This window comes from Rhododendron vialii, chromosome 7a (genome assembly GCF_030253575.1).
Source record: "Rhododendron vialii isolate Sample 1 chromosome 7a, ASM3025357v1".
In the NCBI taxonomy this organism is placed as follows: domain Eukaryota; kingdom Viridiplantae; phylum Streptophyta; class Magnoliopsida; order Ericales; family Ericaceae; genus Rhododendron; species Rhododendron vialii.
This window is the reverse complement of record NC_080563.1, coordinates 13,997,158-14,024,909: the sequence shown is the minus strand read 5'-3', so window position 1 is coordinate 14,024,909 and position 27,752 is coordinate 13,997,158. Positions and strand designations below refer to the sequence as shown.

The window sequence follows — 27,752 nt, the reverse complement described above, 5'->3', positions numbered from 1 at the left end:
CCCCCCTGCGCGATTAACTCGTGACGCACACCCGGTTAACTGGTTTCCGAATCAGTTTTCCAAATTGCCGCCCATTTTCCTGAGCGCGCGATACCTCTTCTTGGGTCTTCATTCACAAATCCATTAGTGTGCAAAGTCATTTAAAGTAGATAAAATTTTTGTGACTAGCCAATGTGGGACTAGTGAAAAACTCAATGTTTTACAAATACACACCCAAGTTCCAACAGTTCCAGTGTAATACAAATAGTCTCATTCTCCACTCTTGTTTTTAGTATTCTGCTCTTCCAAAAATCTTGTCCAACTAAACAATAGAAACTATACCAAGCCAAAAAAAAGTTTGAGTTTCAGTGTAATACAAATAGTCTCATTCTCCACTCTTGTTTTTAGTATTCTGCTCTTCCAAAAATCTTGTCTAACTAAATAATAGAAACTCACGTACGTATCTTAAGATACACGATATGTATCCCGATACGATGTATACAATTGAAAAAACGATACAAGATATGTATCCCGATTTGAAAACATTGGTATAGAGATATACAAGCACGTGGAGCGATAGCATCGTATTACCGAACATATCATCAATTCTGCATCGATTATAATTAGATACAAGTAAATAATCGCATGTTGTATACTTTGAAGCAACTAAAGCAAAACAACGAACTAAACAATTATACTGCAGCAGCAATTACCGGCGATCAATGAGTAAACACATCGTCAACGTCAACCGATTGTGTCGATACCGAAACGAGTACACACATTGTCATCGGCAAGTGACCGATAGCACAATTACCAAAACGAGTTACCACATCATGATCATTTCGGATACAAGTATGTAAATAATCGCATGCTATATACTTTGAAGCAGACGACGAACTAAACAATTATAATGAGAGAGATGGAGATTTTGGCGGGATTAAAATGAGAGAGCGTGTATTTGTGTTTTTGATCTGATAGGTATATATAGCTAGCTGGAGAGGGACATGGGCGGAAACGGGCCGGGTTGGAGGGAATAAGACTATGGGTACACCATTTTCGGTTAATTTGAAATACTATTTTGAAGATCCCAAAGAAAAAATTAGCTCATTTGGATATAAGTTTGATCAATTTTTCGTTCAATTCCCCAAAAGAAAATTGAACAAAGAATGGATCAAGCTCTTATTGATATCCGAGCTTTTTTTTTTGCCAATCTCTAAGCATTGATCATTTTCGTGAGACACCGAAATAGGTCTCATGCAACCCGGTTTACATTTGGTCAACCCGGTTTACATTTGGTGTACACCAAATAGTGTACCTATAGTCGGATGGCCTCTCATCACACCGGGTGGTGCTATCGCGTCGCGTTTTAACCTTCTAACCAGTGCCTTTGGAAAGGTCATTCAACTTCTTTCTTTGTCGTTTTTGTTGTTCTTTTTATCAAATTTGCTGAATTAATAATTTGTCTTGACAAAGAATTTTTAAGGTAAAACATTATGAAAAAAAAATATAAGCATAATCTCTTAAAGAAGAAAAATAATTAACAAAAAATACAATTTCACTGTCTTTTCCTCGATTTCATTCATTGACACGAATCATTGATTCCAAAAAGTTCGACAAGGAGTACTTGTTTCATTTACCTTGTTTCACACCTCCTGGAGTCGCCATTGCCAATTGAGCATTTAGAATATTGGACGCTCCTTAAAGTCCTAAGGTGTATATGAGTACAAATAGGACTCAATGTTGGGTACTAAGAATTGTTAACTTGGCAGCGAAGGGTGAACGGCAGCTATTGCATGCCCTGATCAATGAAAAGCCACCGGAACACTCTCCTCACTTAGTCCTCATCCAAGGATGCAAGCTTTGATGACAGTAATCGGATGTACCGCACGCTGGAACATATGCTGAGAGAAGGCAACCTGGAACATATGCTGAGAGAAGGCAACCAGGTGACAGATCGGTTGGCCAATATGGGAGTGATTCAAGACGAGATGATGGTGTCCAATGTGATTCTGTCGGACGACATCATCCCCTTTTGTAGGCTGACATGAGAGGGGTCGCCTTTGAGCACCTGTAGTTTCTTTTCAATTTCCAGTGTAACAAAAAAAAGAATGGTGTGCTCCAATAAAATGGTTAAATTGTTGTTTTTAAAGTGCGTGTGTATTATACACATTCATATATAGATATACTAGCGTCTTGCCCGTTCAATGCACGAGAACCGGAAAAAATAAATCAGTGAGAACTTTTTTTCCTATTGTTTTTAACAACAATGGATTGGTGCGTACGGCACTCTTCTTGAAATTTACTCTCTTTTTCCCACAAAATAATTAAGAAAATTCCACAACAATATAAAACAAAGAAATTAAGAAAAATATAGGTTTTGAAGAGTATTTGTTATGTTATTTATTGAACTTGATTTTCTTTTCAAGCAAAATAAATTATATATTTTACATTTTGTAAAAAGTGTAGATTAATGGATAAAAAGATGAAAAAATAAGGAAATTCTGTGTAGGAGAAAGAGAGTAAAGAAGAGAGCTTTGTTTTATTTTAGGTAACTACATTATTCTTATAGTATGTAGTATAGATAGTTAAAATAAATTGCACCCACTCTCCCTCTTTCGGTCTCTCTCTCACCCTCGGCTCCCATGTAGATTGTTACATTTAGGAGCTATTTGGCTGAACTAATTTTTTTCACCAATCTTTACAAAAATATTGTAAACACATTGAGCAACTCCGATCATTTTTTTGAGACACCAAAATAGGTCTCACGCGACCCGGTGTTCATTGGGTCTACAGTATTATCTCTTTTCTACATTAGTTTTAGGGAAATGATAATGCAGGTCTGAGTTCCAAGGTCTTCTTCATCCTAGCTAATTCCTACATAACTTCCTTGCTAAAGGTTATTGAGCCTTCAAGTTGTTGTGAATTTGCTTCTTGTGTGTTCCAGCTCATTGAACATCATTGATTGTTCAAGCCAACCCATTATGTGGATTATGTGAAATAGCGGTTTGGCAGCCACAAAGTACAGGAAGATTATAAACTGGAGTAGTCACCTTAAGGGTACGTACAGCAGACGCCTTTAATTGCTTCAAGTGATCCTTGTGTTAGGTAATTTCTGAGAACATCATATTGTGGACATCGTAGTACAGTACTATAGGACACATTGCGTAGGAAACGACTGATACAATATTGAATTGGCATTCGTCCCTTCTACCTGGAGGAAAATGATACCTCATAGTAGATTAGAGAAAAAAAAAAATTAAAATCCCCCTCTAGACTAAATTGGAGCGTGGAGTTTTATTAAGGTCTCATGAGTCCCTATAAGTAAAGGAAGTCTACGCCAAGGATATAGAAGATCAAATTTTGATTATCAAAAAAACAAAAAAAAAACTAAACATACAAGATCAAATCTTATGTGATTACTTCTATAGTTCTTAACATACTGAAATGGTGAGAAAATAGTCATAAATTAGAGAGAGCATGCATCGGAATGAGTCCCACATTGTGCTATGCATGTGCTCATATCATCCTTAAGCTGCCAATACAGTAGAATAATTTCAATACAAAGTCTATATAATTTGTCATCACCTCAGCCTTTTTTAGACTCATGGACACTTCAAGTGGTGACTGTTTGATTTTTTCATCTGTATATGATCAAGTTTCCTAAGATTTTATGATTTTCTGGATTATGATAGCTTGAATGACGATCTTTTATACTTATAAACACAGGGACGTTGATATGGTTAGCTTCTTTGGGTTTGAAAATGGACATGCAGAGAAGCTTCTTGCATGAAACACCATTGCGATTCTTGTTTGGAACCTCATTGATTCTTGAGTTTTTCCCCCTTTTGATCGGCAAAAGATTTATTAGAGAAGAAACTCGATGAGGGTACATCGGGGGAGGATGACAGAAACCATCCAACAAAGAGTTGGATGATTGATCCTTGTGTTTTACTAGCATTCACTTTTCCAATTAAATTTTCTGTCAAGCAACTTGTTGCCTTGTTGTAATAGACATTTTCCTCCTTTATTTTACTTGAAATTCTTTGTACTCTTATTTCGCAGATGTGGGAAGGCAATACTAATTTACTCCAACAATTTTTGACAAGGGACTTTTGAAACTTTGTGTAGTTTATAGGCAAAGTATCCCCAAGCATGCACTACTACAGATCATAGCGTAGACGATCTCAATCACTAAATGTAATACGAAGCATATCTATGAGTACATGTCCATGTCCATATCCATATCATATCGACAAGCATGTACACCGGAGTAACACTACCTACCATGTGCATATCAGTAAATGTAACACGAAGCATGTGCATATCTTATGACTAATGGTAATTTTTTTTTTATCCGACTAATGGTACTTGTAAAACTTCTTTTTAATTAGAATGACATGAAATTTGACTGGTACTTTGACTACCTATTCTACGTGAATTTTGAAGCAATGGAAGACACTTTCAGGGTAACACTTTTAGCTTTAGCTTGGCCTCCTTGATTAAAGTCAAGTCAGAGCAGCTGGCCAAGGCAGTGGTAAAAAGAATGGGAACAAGTGGAACTCGAAACCTGACAAAATATTGCCATAGTACACAATTGGTGTATACAGAATGCCTTCTGCAACGTTAAACCACACGATAACGAGACCAAACCTGATTAGCAAACACCTGGGATCAAGCGGGTAAAATGCTATCAGACGAGGATATTGGTCGACCTGCCAATCGTAACGAAAAGCGTACAGCACGGTCCACTCGAGCACCGAGACCATTGCGGTGCAACCGTATCCGTGCAGATTTTTCTGAAGCCTCAATACTTTTAACCCGAGGGATGATCCGATATTATCGTCTATGTCGCATTGCAGCAGCCCGTTCGACGATGATTCTCCGAGCACAACATTCTGCGCGCCAGTCGATGGAGGCAGCTCGATCAGCCAAACCCGACCATGCGAAGCGTCAGGGTCGTGGCAACGATAGTACTTTGATACGCGACCCAGTAAAAGATACCGCGCAAAACAGTACCGGGCCATCGCGGGATGAGCAGGAAGGGGATGCACCCTTTCAAAACGGATTCTTCCCACACACCCGTTCCGGAAGAATAGGTCTCGATCAACAAGCAATCTCGCTTATGCTCCTCAAGTTGGCCCGCACCACCCTGTATCTACCCCGTACGGTTAACGGTGTCTTGGATTTCGTCATATGAAAACCTTACCGCCACGTTCATGGCGCCGCATGTTTTATCGTTTGAGGGAGTCGGACCCACCGGTCGGCGAGCGGACTGCATACGAAGTACGTGCTGGGGTGGCGGCCGCAGAGGATGATGCCACTGGTGGAAGAACCTACGAAGAAGCAATCTGGGTCGTCCATGAATTTGTGCGATTTCAGGGGCATGAAGGGCTCGGTAGAAGGCAATTAGGAGAGCCTGGGGGACCGCTTGATCACTGATTTCCTCTGGCCTGAATGTTGAGCCCTGAAAAAAGCCTAATAGACTCAGTGGCGTCGAATTGTTCTCGGAATCCCCCATGAGGTTCGTGGTGTATTTGGATCGGAAGGAAGGAGCGGAGAGGAGACAGTTCCATCTCTTTGACACAGATTTCGATATGCACACTGATTCCAAAGGGAGTCTGTGGAAGATGTTAATCAGAATATCATCACACAGTGCTTGATGATGTTGCGCCATTGCCTCCTCTCTCTCTCTCTCTCTCTCTCTCTCTCTCTCTCTCTCTCTCTCTCTCTCTCTCTCTAGATCGGCCGAACAGGAAACGATCCAGTGTGAAACTTGGTAATGATAAGGACGATATAGTCCCACTTCCCTGACCACGTGAGAGAATCAATAATACTAGGATTTCAGGAACAACACTCTACCACAGCACCCGACTACATTTGTCGGGTGTGGTTGGTGGTGTGATAGAGTGCTGTGTCTCCAACATTATATAGGAGGATCCGCTCATATCACTTCAGAGATTGCTGGTTCGTGTAGAATAGGAACTTGAGATTCCTGTAGTGCCTTAAATTGTGGACCCTATAAAGTCTACATTGCCATTCATTCTTTTAGGCATGGTGAGTATATCATGTGTACAAAAATTCACATTGATCATTCAATCATTTTGATTTTGCCATGAATAGTCTACTCAACATTCTCAACAAAATAAACGGTTAAACTAATCAATATAGATTATAGAGGGCCCATGACTAGGAGCGTGCTTTGGGGTACTACAGAATCCCAAATCTTGTAGAATAATTCCACAACCTGTTAAATTTGGAATTGGGAAGATATTATTGCGTACCTTATTAAAATTATGGCTACGAGCATCTCTAAAGGAGGAAAAAAACTTAATACCAGAAGTCTAAATTTTTCTTATTTATGTGATGACGAGTCAAATTCTGCATTATCCCGTTTGTTATGAATAAAAAACAAAATCCCGAAAGAGTTCCAGTCTCCTTAATTATCTCCTTAAATTTTAAGAAAACCGTTTCCACATTTACGTATGTTTTACTGTTTTTGCACTCTTATTTCTATTTTTATTCATGAGAAAATACAAAATTACCTTAATATGTGAAAAGTGAAATATAAAGTATGACTAACTTGGAAAATAATGTGAATAAGGACGCAAAAATGAGTGTTTGGCTCCTCTCCAATCCTCCAATTATTGGAGGATCTTCCGATTCAAATCCAACGACTAGTTCTTCATAGCATCCTTCTTATCCCGCTAACACCAACTACTATGTTTTAAAATGAACATGCCAACAATACAAAGCTCCAGACCTTAATCTTCAAGCTCGAGAATCCAGCCCTACATCTCCATGGTTACCCTCGTCCATGACCTCTTCAACTCAAACTACCAAAAACATATTGAGCCATAATGTTGCGCAATAAGCAGAAGACAACTATTCTATCATGCAACGTCAATCTAGAATCAAAAACAATAAGATGAAACGAATGCAAGGAAAGCAAGAAACCAAGAACATGAGATTTGGGTGTTGGGTTGGGCTCTAATGTTTATATTTTGTGATCCTCTGTAGACCCTTAGGTGGTTGGGCTTTTGCCCGTTTCAGATGTATGTGTGTTCCAACTCTTTGTTGGATTCCTTTTCCTTTCCCCATTTTTAATAAAATTTCATCTTTGCCGATCAAAAAAAAAAGGAACACGAGATTTACGTGGTTCAATACACAGGCTGCGTATCTACTCCACAAATGACAATACGAGATCTTAACATGTTCAAACACCAGCTAGAACTTAACTATAATCAACACCAAACATTACAACATGGTGAAAATACAATTTTCTCCGCCAGAAACAACGAACATAACCACTAATCTTTTCGCCGTCTCTGGGCTAATCATTTTGCAACATTACAGAATGGACATCACAGAGAATGAAACCTCCGGAAAGCTGAAGCAGCTCATAACAAACCTTCACAAGTCTCTAACTGCCTATTCAAAATATGGTTAGTCCTAGAGTCCAAGCTCAGCCCCTTCCTGACCATCCTCTCCTTTTTGAGGCCATCGTGGCAAGGGTTGAAGAACTCGTGCCTGAGTGCTTCCTCCGCGCTTATCCTTGCTCTCGGGTTCACTGTCAAACACTTGTCCACAAGATCAAACAGTGATCTTGGGATCAACTCGAAGAATTCGGGTCTTTTAGTGTTCTGTTTGCACCAATCTCTAAGTTTCGTAGATGGCAAGAATTGTACATCGTAAAGATCCTGTACAAAAGAATTACTCGAGTATTGAGGAAAGAATTGGAAGTACTAGTTTATTCTTTATGCGGAGAATGGGTGATAGATACCACTGGAAATGACGTTTCGCAGTTATGTAGCTTGGCTACTTCCCAGAGATTTTCATTGCCTCTCAACTTAGCAATTTCTTTTATGTTCCTGCAAATGAAAGGAATAAGCTTATAAGGTCAGTAAGATAGATAATGTGAATGCAGGTAAGACAAGTATTTCATGTTAAGAGCATGGATCCTCACTGTTCGGGTTCCCCAGTAAAGGGTGTTCTTCCGATCATCAGGTAAAGTAAGGTAACCCCAGCAGACCAGCTATCTACTTTGGGGCCTTGATATGGTGATCTGAACAATACCTACATAATCACTCACAGTAAGACTCTCATCTCTGGTTACAAGCTAAATCCACAGAAAAAGAGCCGATTTGGGTCAACGTCTCAAAGTTTGAGGGGTCAGAACGCATGTCAAGTAACAGAAAATGCTGATACTTTTGAACAATTATTGTTTCCATTCCTCAATCTAGGTTGCTGTTTTGTCAACCCGTTTCAACTCCTACCAGCATTGGGCTATGTTTGGATGAGTTTTTGAAAAAAAATTGGGGTCATGAGTGGAGAGAGTAATGATTAGAATTAAGGGGTATGGGGTAATGAGTGGAGAGGGATAGAGAGAAATGAGAATAACGATTGGAGATAGGGGTAACGAGTGAAGAGTAATGATTGAAAGTAGGGTAATGAGTATTTTTTGAGTTGGAAATTTTTTTTCCAAAAGGGAACCGGGCAAGGCATTAGTCTAAGAAATTATTTGTTCAGGTAGGGAACTATGCAAAGAAGAAAGTAAGGACAAATGCGATTCGCAAAAAGTGTGTCAAGAATGGCTAATATATTGAAGACCTAGTCTACTGATTCACTGAACTGAAGACTAGCGGTTTCTCACCTCTGGAGCCCGAAAGCCCTTGGTTCCTACACAAGGGCCTTCTCTCTTTGGCTTTCCACCACCTACATATAATCAGAACATGAGCAATCATACCAAAATAAATAAACACACACATCAAGTATTCAAATGCACCCAACTTAGTCTACACACCTTTGCTCTTTATCAGGCCAGCACCAGCAACAGCAGTGCCAGTTGAGTATAGTGGCATTGGAGTTAGGTATACTAGTTTTCTATCTACTTTACTTGGAAGTGCGGCAACCCTCTTTCTCTTTGAAGATGGAACACTATGTGCTTCGTAATTTGGACTCCGCATTGCTTTCTGCACCAGGTTGAGCAGCTCCTTCCTACCTTGGCATGGAATGGGTTCCCTTAACCTTTCTGTTGAAGGAGTTCTAGTGCTTGTTGCATCCTTCGTTGAAGTTATACCAGAGCCATCTGCTCCTTGGCTTTTCAACGCATTCCTGCCGCCCAAGTCAGTTAAGGCATTTGTTTGGTACACAACCTTCTTTTTCGGGTTCAATAAAAGTGGCCTTGAAACATTTCCAGCCTCCTTATTGATTGCTTCCGCAGATTTTCCAACCAGAAACTTCTGATTGTACGGAGGCAGAGTTTTGGCATGGACAAGTGGAGCATGATTGAGACTCATATCATAGACCCCCTTCGATTTGTCTGGGAAGTTGTATAAAGTAGCCCCATTAATAAACTCCATATGAATATACAAAGAAAACAAGCTAAGTAGGCTATCTACAGGAAAAATTTATTAAGAAGATATTTTTGTTAAAGTTGTTGAAGCAGTATATCTATTAACACCAAACTCTTCAGGTTGAAAGTTGAAACTCCCAGTATTTTTGTATGTAACTGCCAATAGAAGCATTTGTCCAACTAAAATATTGGGTCAAATAAGATCAGAAGCATCTGGCCATTGATTCATGTGGTACTGTGGAGTTTGGGCTTGGTTTAGACTCTTGACCTTTAGGTCATTTCTAGCTTGGCAGAAGATTGATGAACATGTAAACAAGAAGAAAAAGCTTACCAAGAGTTCCATACTTTTGATGCATATCCTGTGTAGAAGTAAATCGAAAAGACATAATTCAGCAAGTGAGAAACAGTAGGGATACGTTAGAAAGCCAGAGTGGATATGCCAGAAGGAAGTATCACTCACCATGGCAAGGTTAAAATCGATGAGATAACCTTTATTGACATTGCGAGAGAAGAGGAAGTTGCCAGGTTTAACATCTCTGTGAACTATTCCCTGGATAGTAAAAAGAACTAAAAAGTTCAATTAACTCCTGAAAAATCCTAACAAAACCATGAACAATTCTTTTTCAGTTAGCCTAGTATCACACCTGCTTATGTAAACCTGCAAGTGCTCTGAACATGCAATAGCCGTACCACTGGAGCTGGAAAACATCTATTTCTTTCTTCAAGACCTAGTTATTTAAATTAAAGACCTGAAGTCAGAGAAAGAGCAGACAGAAAAGAGCCACTGAAGTTCCACAAAATTACCTCAGGTCTGTCATGCTCCACATGCTCTAAAACGAGGCATTCCGAATTCTCATTCTTGAAAGACCCTTCATACTTTATGACATAGTTCTTACCCCTGGATTAGAAGTATCGTTTCAGCTTGAATAACAACTTTGATTGAAAAGATGCAACTGATTCATTAATTGTTGTCTTTCAGTGTCTTACCCAAATCGCTCCAGCATCTTCAGCTCATTATGGACATGGTGTCTATTAGCATTTGCATGAGGACCTGCAAAACCAAAAGCATATAACTCATCAGAAGGTAACCTAATCCAGTTTAAATTATGTCATTGCTCTTTCAACAGTGATGCTATATTGGTAGCTAAAAGACAAGAACATAAAAGGGAACAAAGCAACAAGCAAGAACATAAACATACAAGCTAAAAGGGAAAAATAAAATCAACAGCTCCAAACACCTTAGCACTGGAGGTTCATCAGTGCGCAGCTAGGCAAAGGAAGATTCGACGGCAAATTCATATCCTTAAAAAAGGGACAGGTAGATCACGTATAATTTTCTAACCAAAAGAACCATGGTGTTGGTTTTATTAGTTTTCTGTGGTCATGTAAACACGAAATGAAGCTATGAAATGCGCTTACATAAACCACTGTTGTTTAAAATTGTGCCATCAGAAATACAACAATGTTTTGATACAGAACATATGAACGATGCGAGTTAATTTGTAGCTCCATTCTCAAAGAATATTACTCCTTCACTCTTCCCATGTTTAGAACCATGCGCTCCAACAATCTGAGTTAAAACCAAGACTCAAAAGTATCACTTCTCATAACATTGCAGGTTTTAAAACTTTCAATAGAAAATAAGATTCAAAATAACAACAAAAAAGGACCAACTAGAATGTTGTCTAGGACAATGCATACTTGCATGTCACTGCGTCAAAATGTAAAACAAAACAAAAAATACACTCCAGTCTTCAATTCATGTAGTTCATATAGAGTTCTGCATTTGATTTCCCAGATTTGTTGGAAAGGAGAGATAGAGTACATGGAGTCAACCTAGAACCAACTTCACTAATCATGCTATATAATTCCAAGTGCTCATTTCTTTCATGTGAAGTCCTCGCACTCAAATGTCTGCCAAATCAATAAGCTAGTAATGTAGTCAACTACTATGGGGAGGAAGAGGAACAACTATTGCCACAGTGCATAACTTGCCTTGAAACTCATTGAAATGTTATAATGCAATAGCAGAAGGAATAAAGTATTCATCATACATTTAATCGCAAATGTTGTTCCATCATTCTTTCTCTGCGCCCTGTAGACTGTACCATAACCACCTGCACATTTAAGTAGCCAGAAGGAGTTCATTGAATTCAGATGATGGAAAAAGGGCTCTCAAGGTTGCAGCTGGAAACCAAGAAAACACAATTTAATACCAGAGCCTTCTTCCTCCTTTATAATAAACTGTTCAAATTTTGGTAGTGGTTTTGGCTCCTGTTGGTTCTGCAAATAAATCATCAAAAGCTTTCATTGTTAAGCCAGATCATCCATGATAAAAGTTGGTTGGTGAAACTTCGATCATGGCAATGGTGGTAATGGAGAAGCTTACATTGAGGGCAATGGAGATTGGCTTGTCTCTTTTATCTTTACAATTTTCCCCCTTTTTCCTAGTGTTCACCTTTTCGTCACAGTTCTGCTTTATCTTCTGCTTCATGAAGATTAAGTTTCTATCTCTTGCACTCTGAAGATGCTCTATAGGGGAATCAACACCTTTAGAACTGCCCAAAGCCTTGCGGAGAGCTTGCTGTTTTGGGTTTATTACATCCTTTCGAGGGGTTTTTGATTTGGTGGAGGATTTCATAAGCTGCTTCTGAGGAACAGAGAGCCCAGCCACTAAGAGAATAGCCTTACCCTCCACATCTGCAGTTGTTTCCTCTACATCCGGATATGGACTCATATCAATGCTCTCTACCACCTTCATTGCTTTGCCATCACGTGACATTAGTGTTTGAGCAATATTGACTGCTGGGACAATGCATTCAACTTCGCCCTCATGGCAAATAGTATCAACTAATGATTCTTCCTCTTCTTCTCGTGGAACTATGCATTTTTCTACTTCTGCGCGTGCTGTGGCATTGAAACTGATTCCATTTCTCAAGCTCATCTCATCCATTGTAATTTTCCTCCATGCAGTTGAATTTTCTGTTGGATTGGTCGGGATATATTGTTCTGGGTGAAGCATACATGCCTTTATTTTTTGTACTGTTACTGGATGAGGAATACCTGGAGATCTTTCAAAATTAAGAAAGCTATGCTGAAAACCTGAGGCGTATGAATGTTGATTCTCCTGCATATGCTCCAAGATACTTGTCTGTTTACTATTTCCAAGATCAATGTTCTCCAATCCATAACTCGACAATCCAGTATTTAGATTGAATGAGAAGGGAGGCATTCCAACTTCTATATCAAAATTTGCTGATTCAAGTTTCGTGATTGAAATATCACCCGTCTGTGCATCCAATCCTCTGGTTGTACATGCAACCACTGGAATATGTAACTGCATGATTGATAGGTTTGAGGAACTATTCAAAACTGAATTTTCTCATCAACAAAAATGCTAAAGATAGAAATTCAAAGCACCAATTTCAGATCCTAAAGAGCAAGATATATACTTCCTTAAGATTCAGTTATAATCTGACATGCATTAACTATAATATCACACTCCAGTTGCATATAAATTAGCAGTGGACTAAAAATGCCAACAGGCTTACTGTATTTCTTGAATGCATATAGGTACGCAAGGTTGAGGCTAGGAGTATGATAAACATGATTGCTCCGACTAATGTTTGGGATTAAGCCAAAACCAGGATACAAATATTGAAAGACAATTTTCAATTAGACTGAGAAAAGTGTTGGGTTTGTGAAGCTTGATTAGGTCTAATTAGCACTTCGCTGACTATTCGGGGTTTGATCTTGACATGGTATTAGGGTAATTGACAATGTAACTCATGGGATATAAAGATTCGATGTAACTTTACTTTCATTCTTCATTCAATTAGTGTGAGCCGTGGATGTATTCAAGTATGCAGTTGGAGAACCACGCAAATCTTTGTCTTACGTTCTCTATTTCTTTTCTTGATTGTTCTTCACGCATTGCGTACTTGTTTTGTGTGCCCAACAGCACAACTCCTTCCGGATTGACAACAGTCAACAAAAACACCTCGGTTCAGCAAAAATGCAAGCACAATAACTTGTATCCTTACCTAAAAGCAAAAAAACAATGTACACTCTTCATATCTTTTTCCTCCAATAACAAAAAATAAGCTTCATTTTTTCTAACTTGAATTCGTTTTCAGATTTGAATCTAACGAACGTAGTGCGTTGCGTTTGCTTGCTGCTGGTACCATTTCGATGTGTTTCAATTGTTCCTAACCTAACAAGAGAGGTTTGATGCTTCTGAATCCATTGTACTAATTCCAGTCAAAACTCACATCAGTTATCTTCAATTCATAAGTGAAAATTTAGTAGCTTATATCGCAATTAAACACTTAAAAACAATACCTCCGTGCAATCAACGGGAGTTCCAATAGGTGAAATCGACACGATTCGATTTTCTTCGTTTTCTGCAATTCACAACCACAGTTACCACAAGAACAAAAAACTGCAATCTACTCAAATCAACATACTAAAAAACTCAATTTGAGAGGTTGCACTTGTCTTACCATCAATATCCTGCAAAACAAGTCTCTTTTTCGAAACAGGCGTAACCTCAATCTCCGATCCGAGCCTCTTCCGCCTCCTACAGTACGTTCTCCCGACGTCCTCCAAAACCCTCCTCCGCCTAAAAACTCCGAACTCAACACGACTCAAGCTTGTGGTAAGCTTCTGGAGAATCGTGAACGCGAACGGCGACGGAGTAATGAGGAGGTTACTGGTCAAAACAATTGGGGAGTTAGGGACGGAACAGAGGTACTGGATGTAGCGGATCGGGGCCCGGCATTTGGAGGCGAGTTCGGCGGGGAGAGATGGACGGCCGAGGGAGAGGAGGAGAGAGAGGAGGTGCCAGGCTTGGTGGAGTTCAGTGGCGGTGGTTGAGGTGGTTGTTAGGGTTTGAATTAGGAGGCGAGGTTCCATGGGGGGGTTCAGATCTGGAGGGAAAATGTGTACGTGTAAGGATGTGTGTGATAGTGTGTGTGTGTGTGTGGAGACGGGGGAAGAATTTTGAAGAGAGAGATGTTTCACATGGTGATTTGGTGATGGAATAGTTGCAGAGGAAAGAGAGAGAGGAGCGGGAAGGGGAATCGTGTAGGGTTTTGAGAGAATCAAAATTAGCAGGAGCGGAGTTCCCGCCAATTCTTCACTCAAAAGAACTATTTTTATTTTTATTTTTTCTGCTTTTCTTTTACTCCGTAATCTATGATGTCAACGTGGCAGTAGGAGTACTATTTTTTTGTTTAGAACTTAAGGAAAAGAAAAGAAAACAAAAAAAAAATTCCTCTTATTGTTTGGTTGGAATAGAAAGAGAGAAGAAAATAATTGTGTTTGGTAACCTTTTTATTTTCAATTTTTGGTTTTTATTTTCACTTTTTTGAAAATTAATATAAAAAACTTGTTTGGTAACATATTTTTACTTTTTTATTTTTATTTTCACTTTTAAGAATTTATGGAAATTATGAAAACTAGAAAATGGAGTTTTACCTAGTTTTGAAAACAGATGTTCAGCTCGTCCGATTGTCGATCCCAATCTCTCTCTCTCTCTCTCCATAACTCTCTCTCGTCTCCCTCTTCCCCTCTCTCCTAGTCTCTTGCAAAACCCTAGATGAATCCCTTTGGATTTGTGTGTTTGGTCCATTGATATTTGTTCCTCTTTATGAAACTCAAATTCTGCAATTGTATTTGTATAATCTATGTTCTTGTAAATTAATTGAAGAATACAAGCTTATTCAACCATTTTGAGGAGAAGGTACGGAATAAATCTATGTTCTTTTATTGTTACTTCTGCTAGGTAATGATATTGATTTTGGGTAGTTTTGCTACTGCTATTATTCTGATAATTTTGGTTGCCAATTGATGTTGTTATGTTTCTGGTTGATATGAGTTATGTGTCAAACGAAGGCCTGGGCTTTCAATTGAATTGCTTTTTTTTCCAAGTTTTTAGTTGATATTATAGGGACTTCTTAATCTACGTATTACTTCCAAGTAAAATAGCTACAGCCTACATTCAGCCCTAATCCGTAGGAGTTCAAAATGAACTTTACTTCAGTTGACAGAAAGATTCATGTCAAAATGTCCTTGTTCCTTTCATGTGCGGTGTCAAAAAAAAATTGCTGATCAACCAATTAATGGTATGATTTAAAGATCGCCCATTGTCACTAGAGAAACCTTTGTTTGTAGCAATAACCAAAGCTTCACGAAAGCCCAATGCTTCAGCAGCTCTCGGGGAGAATAGAGCAGGGAACGGAATGGATATCGTGCCCAAAATATGGCCAAAATGATCTCGGGCCACAATCCCAACACAAACAAAACCATTTTTTCTAACCAAGCACCATCTGCATTGAACTTATTAACAACACCAGCAGGCGACAAGCGCCGCATAGGGGGAGATGCCGTGAAAGAAATTCCAGAGGAGGAACGAGAAGATACTGACTTTGCTTGGATGGACTTTTTGAGAGTAACTCTCAACTCTCGGCACAGTTTTCAATAAATCTTTCTCTCTATCTCTCTCCACTCATTACCACTCCAACTCTCAAAAATAACTTTCTAAAATCTAAACCAAACAAAGTGACTGTTGCTTCCTTAAACTCAGAGCAAAGAGCAGAAGCCTTTTCCAAAAGCCTGGTACTATCCCAACCTTGGCCCTGAAAATGGGTTTTATTGCGGGCCTTCCACAGGAACCAGCAGATCGATGCAATAAGTGAGCCCATATTGATATCACCGGCATTTGAATGAGAGGTATGCGAAATACAGAGCCACCAATCGCAGAACTTCAACGAATTCCATGAAGAAGAGAGAGTAGAAGCAAAGGGGAATTTACTTGATTTTCTCAAATTGCAAGTTAATTGAATGAAAAATTCTTGGCTCATATTGGCAATACGACACATTTGGGATTTGTAATAAAATTTCAGACGAAATAAAAGGCTTTATTTTGATTCGTTTACTGTGGATAAAAAAGAGAGGTTATCATCACTGTGTTTGGCAAGTTTGGAAAAGCCCATTCGCATACATATCGTCAACCTGGAATTTCTATAGATCAAATCTCCATGAACTTGAACGCTCTTTTTAGAAGTTAGCAGAACCGAGATAAAACCATACACTGTGTTTAAAACTTCTACCAATTCCATTTTGAACACTCTTTTTAGAAGTTAGAAGTACCGAAATAAAACCATAAACTCTGTACTTCTACCAATTCCATTCACATTAATCTTGTCGAGATGTAGATGTTTCACCTAGAGGTTTTTCAATGCTTCCGAAGTCTTGAGGCATGTCTCAATCTCTCAAATGAATTTCCAACTGAAAACTTCCTTTGTCCATAATGAACGCTGAAGTTGAGTCATTGACACAATTCCTCTTTTGCAATAACCTCATCATAAACGAAATCACAAACTTTAGGCCTCGTTCAGTTGCACAAAAAGAACAGGAAAATCAACTTTCCTGTAGTTTTCTGTGTTCAGTTTCCTGAAAAGTTGTGGGACCCACAGCTTCAACTTTCCCAGTGGCAAACACTCTTTTGGAAAATAAGTCTTGCCAAAAGGAAGGAATTTTTGCTTTCTGCAAAATTTCTTGATAACAAAACACACACGAGAAAAATAAATTTTATTTTCCCTCACTTCACCTTTTCGAGTTGAGTTTTGTTCACCCTCCACTTAAGAGGGTGAACATTACTAATTTTCCACACAACATTTCTGACAATTGAACGGAGCCTAAAGGCACATATGCATCACCAATTTGAACTTCTGTATTGCGATAAGCGCGATGGGGTCCATCGCCCCATTTGGTATGTGGTGCTGAGGCAATGTTTCCTGGCAGCCTACTGCAGATCTTTTTTTATGTACCCAAAAAAACACATGCATCACCCATCAATTTTCTACCTTTGCACATGGCCTTTTCCAACAGTCCACAATGGTAAATCTGGCATTAGGAAAACAAAAAAGATTCGACCTGGGGAGGATTAAAGAGGTTGGATGTTAACGAGCTACATGGTAAGTTTCAAAGAACAGAACTGGGTGATCACAAGCCCGTTATTTACAAGGAAAATACAAACCAGAACATAATTTATATAGACCAAAGAAAAAGCAGTATTATATTCCACTATATTACTCAAACCAACCGAGAAACAAACAAATGATCAATTTACAAAGAAAAGGGAACGCAGAAAGCACATGCTCCATTTTTCGGGGAAGAAAAGAACTTACACAGCTAAATAAAGAACAAAAACCGAATCCTAGAAATGCTTCACAGCAGAAATAACTACGTTGAAGGCGAAGACAGGGAAAGGTTTAAAAGGAAGCCAACCATGATCCCAATGAGTCCAGCGAAAAATACGAATTTGAATGAGAAGCCAATGTCACTTTTCCGATTCCTTTTCCTCTTCAGCATTTCCTGTAAATGGATTAGAAAGTATGTATATTAGTAGGCTAGTAGCTTAACACTGGTATAATCTTTTCTTTTCAAGTACACCATGTGAGCGTGACTTTCAAGAACCAATCACAACATCATATCAGTTTTCCTCTATGAGAATCAGAAAGGGTGTTGCCGAATGAAAACAAGCAGTGGAACAGCCCTGAATGATCCGCCGGTTCCAAACATCCAAATTGGTTCCTATTATATGAGATGAGGTATCAGAAATCAGAATTACTTCATAGAGAATCGTATCCTCTGTTTGGATTGAGTTGCCATGCCTGTATGTCATGCAAAGTTAATTAACCTATATTTATGCAAAATATCTAGCTCGAGTTGCCATCTCATATGGTATGTCCCAAGTCCTAACTACTAAGTAAGGTATGCATTAAACAAGCCAATAAGCAAACTCTGAATCATCTTTAGAAAGTTTTCACACTCCAATGAGACTTTGGCAGTTATCCACGTATGTGTGCTAGTGGAATCTAGTCCACTGCATTTAGGTTACCAATTAACAGTTGGATGTCAATAAAATATCAAATAATGACTATCACAAATCTTCTTTACTAAGTTCTTCAACTCCGAGGTGACTTAGGTAGCATCCATGTCTAGTTATGTTTTCTGATGGAAATAATTAACGAATCGAATTACAAAAGAGACCAAGCAACAAAGTAACCAACCAGTTCCTGCTGCAGCTGCTGTGTTTGTCGAACAAGTGTATCCCTTTCGTCCTTGAGCCGTTGCAAACCCTGATTCTGTATAAAAGCAATAACAACATTAAAGTTTGCACAGAATCTCAAAAACCAACAAGAATATTATTACTTCACAGACATGTGCTTCCACAGTCCAGATTTATAAATTGGGTCCAAAAGCCTGCAGACATGATATGAAGAACTAAATAATGATGACTTTGTTCACTTATGGTTTCCAGAACCACCTCTCTCTCAGCACGGGGTCCTTCCTTACTCGTTACAAAGACTTTTGCACAAACAATGGTGCATTCCCGTTGACTGAAAGAACAACATTTTGAGACCACATAATTTCTACCACCATTAGGCCTGCAAAGCAAATGAACCGAGCTGTTCGCGAATTGTTCGAGGCTTGGCAAAGGCTAGTTCAAGTTTGATTCGTTTACTAACGAACCAACCCCAAGCCTCATTTTTAAGCTCGATACATAAACGAGCCGAGCCTAAACCTAAGAGTATTCGGTTCGATAAGGCTTGCGAACCTGGGATCAAAATATACACATTAATTTTCCGGAGGACTATTCACAAATAATATTTTAGTGGGGAATATATACATTGTTACAGAGATATCATATAAGGTTATTCTTGATCATGTTCTTGATGAATTTTATATTTTTAATTTTGTGGCTTATATTGGAGATAAAATAGAAATTATAAATTCGAGCCTGAATTTGGCTCGTTTTTAAACAAGTCGAGCCCAAGCTTTGAAATTTTAAACAAGCAAACTCCAGCCTGAATTCAGCTCGATTTGCTTTGTTAAACTCAAACGAGCCAAATCGAGTCGAGCCCGACCTAGACGAGCCAAACCCGAGCTCAATTGTTCAGGCTCGAATCAAACCTGAGCCAAACCAATATTTTATCAAGCCGAACCTAGCTTGACAGGGTTCGGATTGGTTCGGCTCATTTGCACCCCTAACCACCATAGACCTAAGTTGAACTTTAAATCCGCACAAGATGCACTCTTTTAGGAATTTTGCCAGGTGAAAGCTTAATACCAGTTTCATGCAAGAAGTGAGCAAAAAAGAACTTGCAAAAGCAAGTAATGCCTTTGAAAAGAAACTTGAAGGATACACTTTGACAAACAATGAAGAGAAAGATATGATAGATTTTGAACTTCAAAGTTATTTTATACTCTATAAAGCAGTTTTAAGTAACCAGAAAATCTGAGTAAAGCTTAGCGGCAAGGGTTATTATTTATGCGGCCCTTCAGGCAAGGAGTATGGTTACATTCATAAACTTCACAGAATTGACATGCCTGGGAGCATCTTATCAATGGATCCTATCCAATAACATTGAACAGTAAACCCAAGAATGAGAAAACCAAGACAAACTCTACATCATTCTATCAACAGCAAAACTAATACACTTTAGAATCTCTCTCACTGTGTCAAAGGCTTCACTTAAAACTTAAGGCTGTTGGAAAAAATTACAGAAAAGAAAACAAATCATAGCACCAATAAGGAAAGAACTTCTGATCAAATGAGTCAATGACTACTCACATCATCAAAGCCTGAGGAGCTGTGCATCTGCAATTGACAAAAGTAAAGACGATTTATAGCCGATAAACTTTGACAAAAACACTCTCATACGTATCAAGACGTTAATCGACGAATGGTTGGTTTGTTTTGGCACATTTCACTCCACATACTAGTGGGCGCCACCAATAAAAGACAGGGAAAAAGGCATTTACAATGGAATCAAAATAGGTCTTCCTCGCTTGGCAAATGAGAAGCAGAAAAGGGATATCCCCAAAATCTAATAAAAATAAAAGAAACTAACATAATGAAAGAAAAGTAGCAGAACTCACAGAGCTATTTTCAGGACTTTGTTTGAAGCCCGTTACTGCTTCGTCTTCCACATTTCCAAGGGCTGCTTGAGGACTGATATAGACAACCCTGAGTTTACGTTCTTCTATCGTCTTTCCACTCTCTCGGTTGAACTGGGAGCAACATCATCCATCATTTGCAGATGAAAAAGACTTTTGTTGACCTTTTCTTTTACTTTCTATAATTCCAAAGTCATGTAATCCCAAAGAAATTGATTCACAGCTAAAAATTCTTACAGTATCTTGCTGAAGCTCATCAATTTCAGTCTGTGGGGGCACAATCACGCTCTGTAGGAGAAATTTATCCTTGCATTCCATATCCGGAGGGTATTCTCTTTGAGCTTGAAGGGTGACTACAGAGAGAGCAGGGAGTTCAAACTAGCTTTAGAAATGACAATAGCCAAGTCACAGTGGAACTACGATCTATATTACCAGCACCGAGAAAGTGGTACAAGGCAAGTAGCTGACATGTAATTAATCAAATCCAGCAAAGTAGGTAATCACACAAAACCCAAGAGGTCACCTGGAAGGCTAACAGATGCCCCACTTCTGGCCAACCATGCAGCCCAAAAACTTCTTAAAAGAACCAGTGTTTGTTATGGGTAGGAGGCCCACCATTTATAAGTATGGATTTTTGGCATTTATCTACCCATGCGGAAACAGTCTGAGCACATCCAAATCCTAATGTCTTGTTTCCTATTTCATATACCTATATGTTTCTTTGAAGCCATTGACAAGACCCAGAGTGGCCAGTTTAGCACCATTATGAAATGAGAAATAAGAAGGCTGTATGCAAATGAACCAACCAGGAGAGTACTTATTAGTAACTATGTATGTCTATTTGATACGCTATGGCATGCCTATGGTACAAATGATAGTATACAGATAACGACGTAGTCATTTGTAGCGTGCTAAGTTCCTTGATGGTGTTTATGGTGCATACATGATGATCAGTTCCAGTATTGAACAACCAGAGAATTTCAGTGGCAGTCATCTGCATTTCCAACCAAAAGATCTTGACAAAAAAAGAGTAGGACCTCTTATGACAGATGAGTCCCACGGTTGGATAACACCGCTGTTTGGTCGCACAAAGTACTTCTTCGGAGAAGTAGTTTTGACCTAGTCATCAAAACAAGGGGAAAAAGAACAGATACCACATAATTATTTCATATCTTGAAGGAAAAAAAAAATCACCGAGAAGTGACCATAAATATCTTATAAGAGTAGTACCTTGAAGGCAACATGATGTTCTGTCTTGTTCGCAACTTTAAGATCACAATAGCTTTGTTTTTCCAACTCAACTGATCAAATGAACACATTGGTCAGCAGCCAAAGATTTGAAGCAACGTGATCATAAACACTACAACTAGCCAACTAGGAATGAAACAAAGTACTAAATTCATGACAATGAAGGGAAGTACTTGTATATAAGTATTAAGGGAGCCATTTTAATGAATAACCACCCGGGTGGCTGCAGCCCAATATGCAGGCAGGGGGACTCAATTTTTGCCAAATGAAACCCACCCTTGAAGAGCACCCAATAATTTTCTAATCTATATCAGAGAACACCAAGAGAACAACAGGCACTATTTCAAATTACTGCTACCCTTTTGCCGAAGTTATCATTGGTCCTGACTCCTAACCTCCAATAACTGTTCAAACATGTTCTAAAACACTGGCAATTAGGTTAGCCTCAAGCCAAGCAAGATATGACAGCCATGATTTTGATAACAAGCAATTATGATCAAGTCTAAATGCACGCCATCTTACAGCTGACATCAACATCCAATTTTGCCACACAATTCTCTAGGGAAATAACTTCAGCTAAATCGCATTTTACCCATCCTTCCCCATTACCGCAGCCCAGTTACGTGATCCTACCTCTCCCTTGGCTCTTCTTGACTTAGCAAAATGCTGCTTAGCCCTTCAAGTACCATTGTTTCCTCCTATTCTTCACATAATACATTTGGTTTATAAAAACAAATCAAGTATCAGGAATAAACCATTTAGAAATGGCACCAAACTACACAAATAACACAGGTCAAAAAGATTATTCTCAAAAGTAGCAAAGGGAAAGAAAAAAAAAAAAAAAAACTCTTTATTTTTAAGGGGAACAAAGCCCGCTCCAAGCTCTTATACCCACTTGCAGTACATATATGTCTAGTAGTCAACAAGAAAGTAACAGATTTCTATATCTTCATACTAGTGTAAAATTGCCTTTTACCCTTGTTTTTATGTAAAGGATCTAGTAGGTTGGGTAGCTTTTACTATTTTTGTTCTGGGGCATCCCAACAACTATATACCCGCTAATCCTATGTCCACGAGATTGGAACTTAAGCCTCGGTTTGTTTTGGTAGTTCGGTGTTCACCCCGCCTCATACTGTGCAGGAATGGTACTTCCTACAGATCTATGCCATTCTTTATCGTATACCTGAAAAATCAGGAGAAGTAGCTGCAATTGCACGTCTCTTGCGTCAATCACTACTTAAAAAATCCTCTTTCAGACCTATTTTTGGCACTTACTCATCGTGCTTTCCCATCCTACAGTAACAACAGTATAATTGTCCTTTCTATCTTTCAAAAAACCTAAACCAACAGTCTTCAATTTGTTTACCCCGTAATTGTAAAGCTTTCAAGTTGGACAGTCACCCTTCCAAGTTGTGTCGCCTTAGTGACATGGCCACCCCAGCCAGCCAGCTTCTTCTCATGCCATCCTAGAAATATCTCTAACTTCTTTCAAAAGTATTCATTGTTTCTGTAATCTTCTTTCCAACTGGGCCAACTTATTTCAACCACACCCAAGGAATATCTTTTAGCATCTCTCAAAGCATTCTAATAAATTCTTTGTAGTGGTACGAGCCATGGATTTATCGTATGAAGGATCATCTCATAAATCTAAAACTGAACCATGAAAAACTCATGATTGGGATCTTGGGATTGAAGTCTACTACCGTGTAATGTTAAAAATACCCTTCATTTTCCTATTCTCAATCCTAGTCTACGCATTCAACAAGCCAACCACAACACTAGAACGCATAAACCGGACAAGTTGACCCATAATCAAGTTAAAGCACAACAAGTTTTGCCTTCACACATGTATGGTGGAAGTCAACTGTAGCTCAAATCTCATCATAGCTACCTCATGCATACACATTAAGTCATCCACGTTCCACACATACACAGGGTTACGCCGTTTTAAAGTAATGATTCCCTAAGCGTTTCCTCTAAATGATATCACACAGCATACCTTGTAAATCTGTTCCTAAGTTTTGCAGCTAAAAGCTCTAGCTGTGACTGTGAGCATTCCTACCCCTAAATAAAAATTGTACCACGAACTGTATTCACTTTTTCCCAGTGATCCCCGTTATTTAAAAGTAATTGTATAAATTTCCGACAACGGATCTAATTTAGACAAAATTCTGAACGCTCAGACAGAGAGAGAGAGAGAGAGAGAGTACATTGGAACGTGAGCTCTTCGGGATGAACGGAGATCAACTCGCCGGTAGCGGTCATGGCGAAGCAACGAACAGACGATCAGATCAAACCTCACGGCAACCACCACAACCTGCCATGTGTACGACGGAAATTAACACATAAACAAAACCCTAAAGTCCGCAATTCCGTAGCTCCAGAGAGAGAGAGACAGAACAGAAGAAAGAACCTGAACGTAAATTGAGGATCCAAATGTAGTGTGTGTCGGGCGATGTAATTAGTTCGAAGATTCAGCCGCTGATATCGGGTCCGTGGTACGAATTCAACCACTCTGCCTCTTGTTTAGAGAGAGAGAGAGAGAGAGAGAGAGAGAGAGAGATCTTTGGTTTTGAGTACAACAATTCGATGGCAGAAGCTTCAATTGGAGAGAGAGAGAGAGAGAGAGAGAGAGAGAGAGAAAAGAGGGGGAAATGGTGGTGGTGGTGACACGTGGGGTATGAGGAGGACGTAAATGGTGACGTGGGGTTCAAAACGGGAAGAAAATGTGGGACCAGATGACGTGTCGACGGCACTTACTTTGAAGACATTCATTAACGTGTCTAATTAAAAGTTTATGCTGTCCAATTAACAAGAGAAACGGACACTTTAGTTTTATTTTTGAGAGAGAGAGAAAGATACTCCACATTAATGTTATGACTTGCGTAAATGAGGGTGCTAAAATATACTAGTAGTATATATACGTGTCAGATGACAAGATTGTTCATTTCAGATGACGAGATTGTTCATTTTAGCTTAAAAATAATGGAAAAGTCTACAATACACATCCCTTTAAAAATGTATACCATATACATCTATTTTATGATTCATTCATAATATTTTAGTGTGTTTCGTAACTATTGTTCTAGAATTCATAATCTTTCAGCCGTACGATTCGTAACATTTTGGTGTATCTAGTAACCTTTATACGATTTATAACTTTTTAGCAATACAATTCGTAACATTTTCTTTATAATTCATAACATTTTAGGGGTGCATATGATAGACACCCAAATAAAAGAAGAGGTGTGTATTGTAGTCTTTTCAAAAATTGTTGATGTCACTTCATCTACGACGTGATATAACCACTAAATGATTAACAAGATGTTAAATATTTAGTAAGTAGGCAGGATGCAATGACTTCATTTGATTATCCTCGTAAGTAATTGAGGATGTATTGATTTGTTAATTGTCTCCGCATTAATATTTAGAGCATCAACATCAGAATAGGTATGTGCATAAGTTTAGGCAAAGTAAAGAAGTAGAACTCAAAAAGGGTAGTGCAGTAAATCAGCAAAACCCAAAGGTAAAATACATTTCTTAGAGCATGTACACCAAGCAAAATGCATTTTACCTATCCAACGGTTCATTTTTTCATTTTATCTACTCAAATTTTTCTCAACCCTACATCAATCCTCTCTATTATCTTATCTATTCTTATAAAACATTATGAAATACTAACACAGAGAGAGAGAGAGAGAGAGAGAGAGTGGGTGAGAGGGTAGATGAACACTTTTCAAGAGAGAGAAACTATTGTTTAACCAATTGCTCGTGAACACCGAACCAATCCATCAAAAGTATTTTAACTCTCTGTTTTGCTATTCGGTGCAGCCCAATTTTGGGGTTTTTCTTCTCTGTTTTACCTAATATGCCTCATATACTTACATTGATGTATACGCTCTTAAAATGGTTCTGTAGAAATAGTCAAGTACTGTTCACTATGTATTGTTTACTTTTATTATTTTTTTGCACAATTGACACACTCTCTTTCCTTCCTTCTATCCTTGCTTGTAATTTAATTTATAATCGGTCTTGCTATTGTCAGCCCACTGGGCTGACGATAAACACACTAAAAGACAAAAAAAACACGTATTTCTGTGCACTTTTTACATCTTTTAATACACAATCACACACCTACTATCGTCAGCTCATTGGGCTGATTTTAGAATTTTCCATTTATAATACCATAAGTGTCATATTTTAATAGATGAAGAGAATGATACAGAGGATTGGTGGGCGGGGTGAAAGTCAAAAGGAGGTAGCAAAAATACATTTTTGCATTGTTCACTTGCCATTTCGACCAAGCCTTGGTGTACATACTCAGCAATTTGTTAGATAAACATGAAAGAGGAGGGAGGGCACACCTTTTACAGTACTCCTAGTCCTCGAGAAAAATACTTACATATGCATGGCAGCATGGCATTACTCTTCCTCACCATTTTGGCAATTCGATATCAGGGATTTTCCCGGTAGTTAAAAATTTGTAAATTTTTATTTGTAATTGAGAAGTTGTTAGGTGTTTCTGGTACTGAATAAGTTATTGATAAATATCAAGTTGTTTCTGATAATTAATAAGTTAATGGATTTGTGAGTAAAATTACTGTAGCAAATTTTTTTTTTGTTGACAACTTTTTTGTTAGTGAAAAACGAAATGGTAAAATACTGAAATTTTTTTGTTAGTAAAAACAATATGGTAAAATGCGTTAGATTTTTAATATTTTTTGTTAGTGAAAACGGGCCTCAATCATTTAACAAAAAAAACGCCCATCAATGTTTCTGGTGGAAACCAAAACCACGCCATGCGGTCCATAGGTGCCTGGGCTCCTACTTAACTCCGTACGAGAAGTAAAGGGCCTTGCAAAAGCTCCATGCCTCCTGGACCTGGGAGGGAAAATTCATGGGACAGATGATCGTAAGTGCTAAGATTGAAAACAAAAACGTGTGACTGCCGGAGGATTATGTGACCTAAGATCAGATACAGTTCTGTTCGAAGCTGTTTCAAACACATCTGTGTCCGTAGCGCTTTGAAAGGATGGTGGTGTGGTGCCAATCTAGATTCAGCAGCCTATATAGGGGGTGTTTGGGAGCCTGCTTTTTGGCTTTTCATTTTTTACTTTTTGTCTTTTTGGCTTTTGGGATTCTTATCAGAATGTATTTTGTTTTTTGTAGAGTGTTTGGATGATATGTGCAGAATGCATTTTGCAGTAGGAGTAGTGTTTGGGAGATATGGAATGAAAATGAATTATGAATTGATTTTTTACTATGTTGCCCCCTGTTATTAATAATGTTTTTATCAGTTTTTTTAAAATTTACTTCCGAAATTACTTCTCATCCACTTCAATCAACGGTTGGATCTTCATCAACAAAAAAAAGGCAACTGTTGGATCTTCATCAACAAAACAGCCAACGTTGGCTGAGATCAACCTTTCAACTTTACTCTCTCTCAACAGAACCGAGAACCAGACCCCCCCTCGTTCGTACCCAAAATCCACCTGCAATTCCTTCACCTTCACCTTCCACTTCTCTTCTTTCAGTAACCAAAGCGGGTTCAGAAATGGGTCTCGATTTTGCAAGGTTCAGATTCTCAATTTTGCAAAACGGGGGGTTTGGGACGGCAACTGCGAGAGTCCGGTTCAGTCCGTTCATGGCGACGCTGGCCGCAAACCCAACGTTCGTTTTGGACGGCGACACGGTCCAACCCAGCTCGGAAATTAGTTTTCGGCAACCTTCCGGCGTGTTCTTGCGGATTCCGGCGTGCTCTTGCAGATTCCGGCTTCCGAACAAATCAAGTAACTCCGGCTGTCCAAAATTCTGGTAGAATCAGTTGGGGTGATGAGCTATCCATTATAGTTGCAGATTCCGTTTGTATTTTAGCAACTGCTTTCCATCCCCCATTGGGGATGCTCTTATGTACATGAACTGGTATGTGAAGAACTGTGTGCGAATTTGAAGCAAAATCCAATTGAGAAGATAACATTCAACGAGGGCTTTTGTGGAAATTATCCCAACAAGGAAAGGGTAGGAAAGTCTTTTTGGCATGGCAGGTGAACAAAATGAGAAAATGACAATTGGAAAAGCTCCTCCTACCTCTTTCTGCCTTTTATTTTAGAAACCTCAAAACGGAAAACCCATTTTCCGGAAAATCCATTTTCATTCTTGCCGCCAAACAGCCAAAACCCAATAATGAGAAGTGGAAAATGGGAAA

The 27,752-nt window shown here is 38.8% G+C and overlaps 2 protein-coding genes across 2 annotated transcripts; both read right to left on the bottom strand.

The window, feature by feature from the left end:
• Positions 1-7,183: 7,183 nt before the first annotated feature.
• Positions 7,184-14,389, bottom strand: LOC131332092 (uncharacterized). Its single transcript, XM_058366155.1, has 15 exons — positions 13,834-14,389; positions 13,673-13,734; positions 11,721-12,668; positions 11,548-11,614; positions 11,386-11,448; positions 10,319-10,382; positions 10,136-10,229; positions 9,976-10,059; positions 9,792-9,881; positions 9,663-9,690; positions 8,780-9,298; positions 8,630-8,691; positions 7,943-8,052; positions 7,760-7,847; positions 7,184-7,676 (listed from the first exon to the last, which is right to left on the bottom strand). The coding sequence occupies exons 1-15, from the start codon at positions 14,243-14,245 to the stop codon at positions 7,377-7,379; spliced, it is 2,991 nt and encodes a 996-aa protein (XP_058222138.1). The 5' UTR covers positions 14,246-14,389; the 3' UTR covers positions 7,184-7,376.
• Positions 14,390-17,365: 2,976 nt separating this feature from the next.
• Positions 17,366-24,222, bottom strand: LOC131332095 (vesicle-associated protein 2-1-like). The gene is made up of 9 exons (XM_058366161.1): positions 23,961-24,222; positions 23,758-23,864; positions 21,530-21,600; positions 21,337-21,418; positions 20,537-20,652; positions 20,282-20,413; positions 19,974-20,000; positions 18,409-18,483; positions 17,366-17,710 (listed from the first exon to the last, which is right to left on the bottom strand). Exons 2-9 carry the CDS (start codon positions 23,810-23,812, stop codon positions 17,579-17,581), a joined length of 690 nt encoding a protein of 229 aa, XP_058222144.1. The 5' UTR covers positions 23,813-23,864; positions 23,961-24,222; the 3' UTR covers positions 17,366-17,578.
• Positions 24,223-27,752: the final 3,530 nt, after the last annotated feature.

What these genes read in the sequence shown, in the direction of transcription:
- LOC131332095 (XM_058366161.1), bottom strand. Translation starts at nt 23,812, where the DNA reads ATGACCGCTACCGGCGAGTTGATCTCCGTTCATCCCGAAGAGCTCACG. An exon ending in AACATCATGTTGCCTTCAAG is followed by an intron (nt 21,419 to 21,529) that starts GTACTACTCTTA and finishes TTTGATGACTAG; the next exon opens with GTCAAAACTACTTCTCCGAA. An exon ending in GGACTCATCTGTCATAAGAG is followed by an intron (nt 20,653 to 21,336) that starts GTCCTACTCTTT and finishes CTCTCTCTGTAG; the next exon opens with TCACCCTTCAAGCTCAAAGA.
- LOC131332092 (XM_058366155.1), bottom strand. Translation starts at nt 14,245, where the DNA reads ATGGAACCTCGCCTCCTAATTCAAACCCTAACAACCACCTCAACCACC. An exon ending in CTCCCGTTGATTGCACGGAG is followed by an intron (nt 12,669 to 13,672) that starts GTATTGTTTTTA and finishes TCAATCATGCAG; the next exon opens with TTACATATTCCAGTGGTTGC. An exon ending in TGGCCTGATAAAGAGCAAAG is followed by an intron (nt 8,692 to 8,779) that starts GTGTGTAGACTA and finishes GATTATATGTAG; the next exon opens with GTGGTGGAAAGCCAAAGAGA.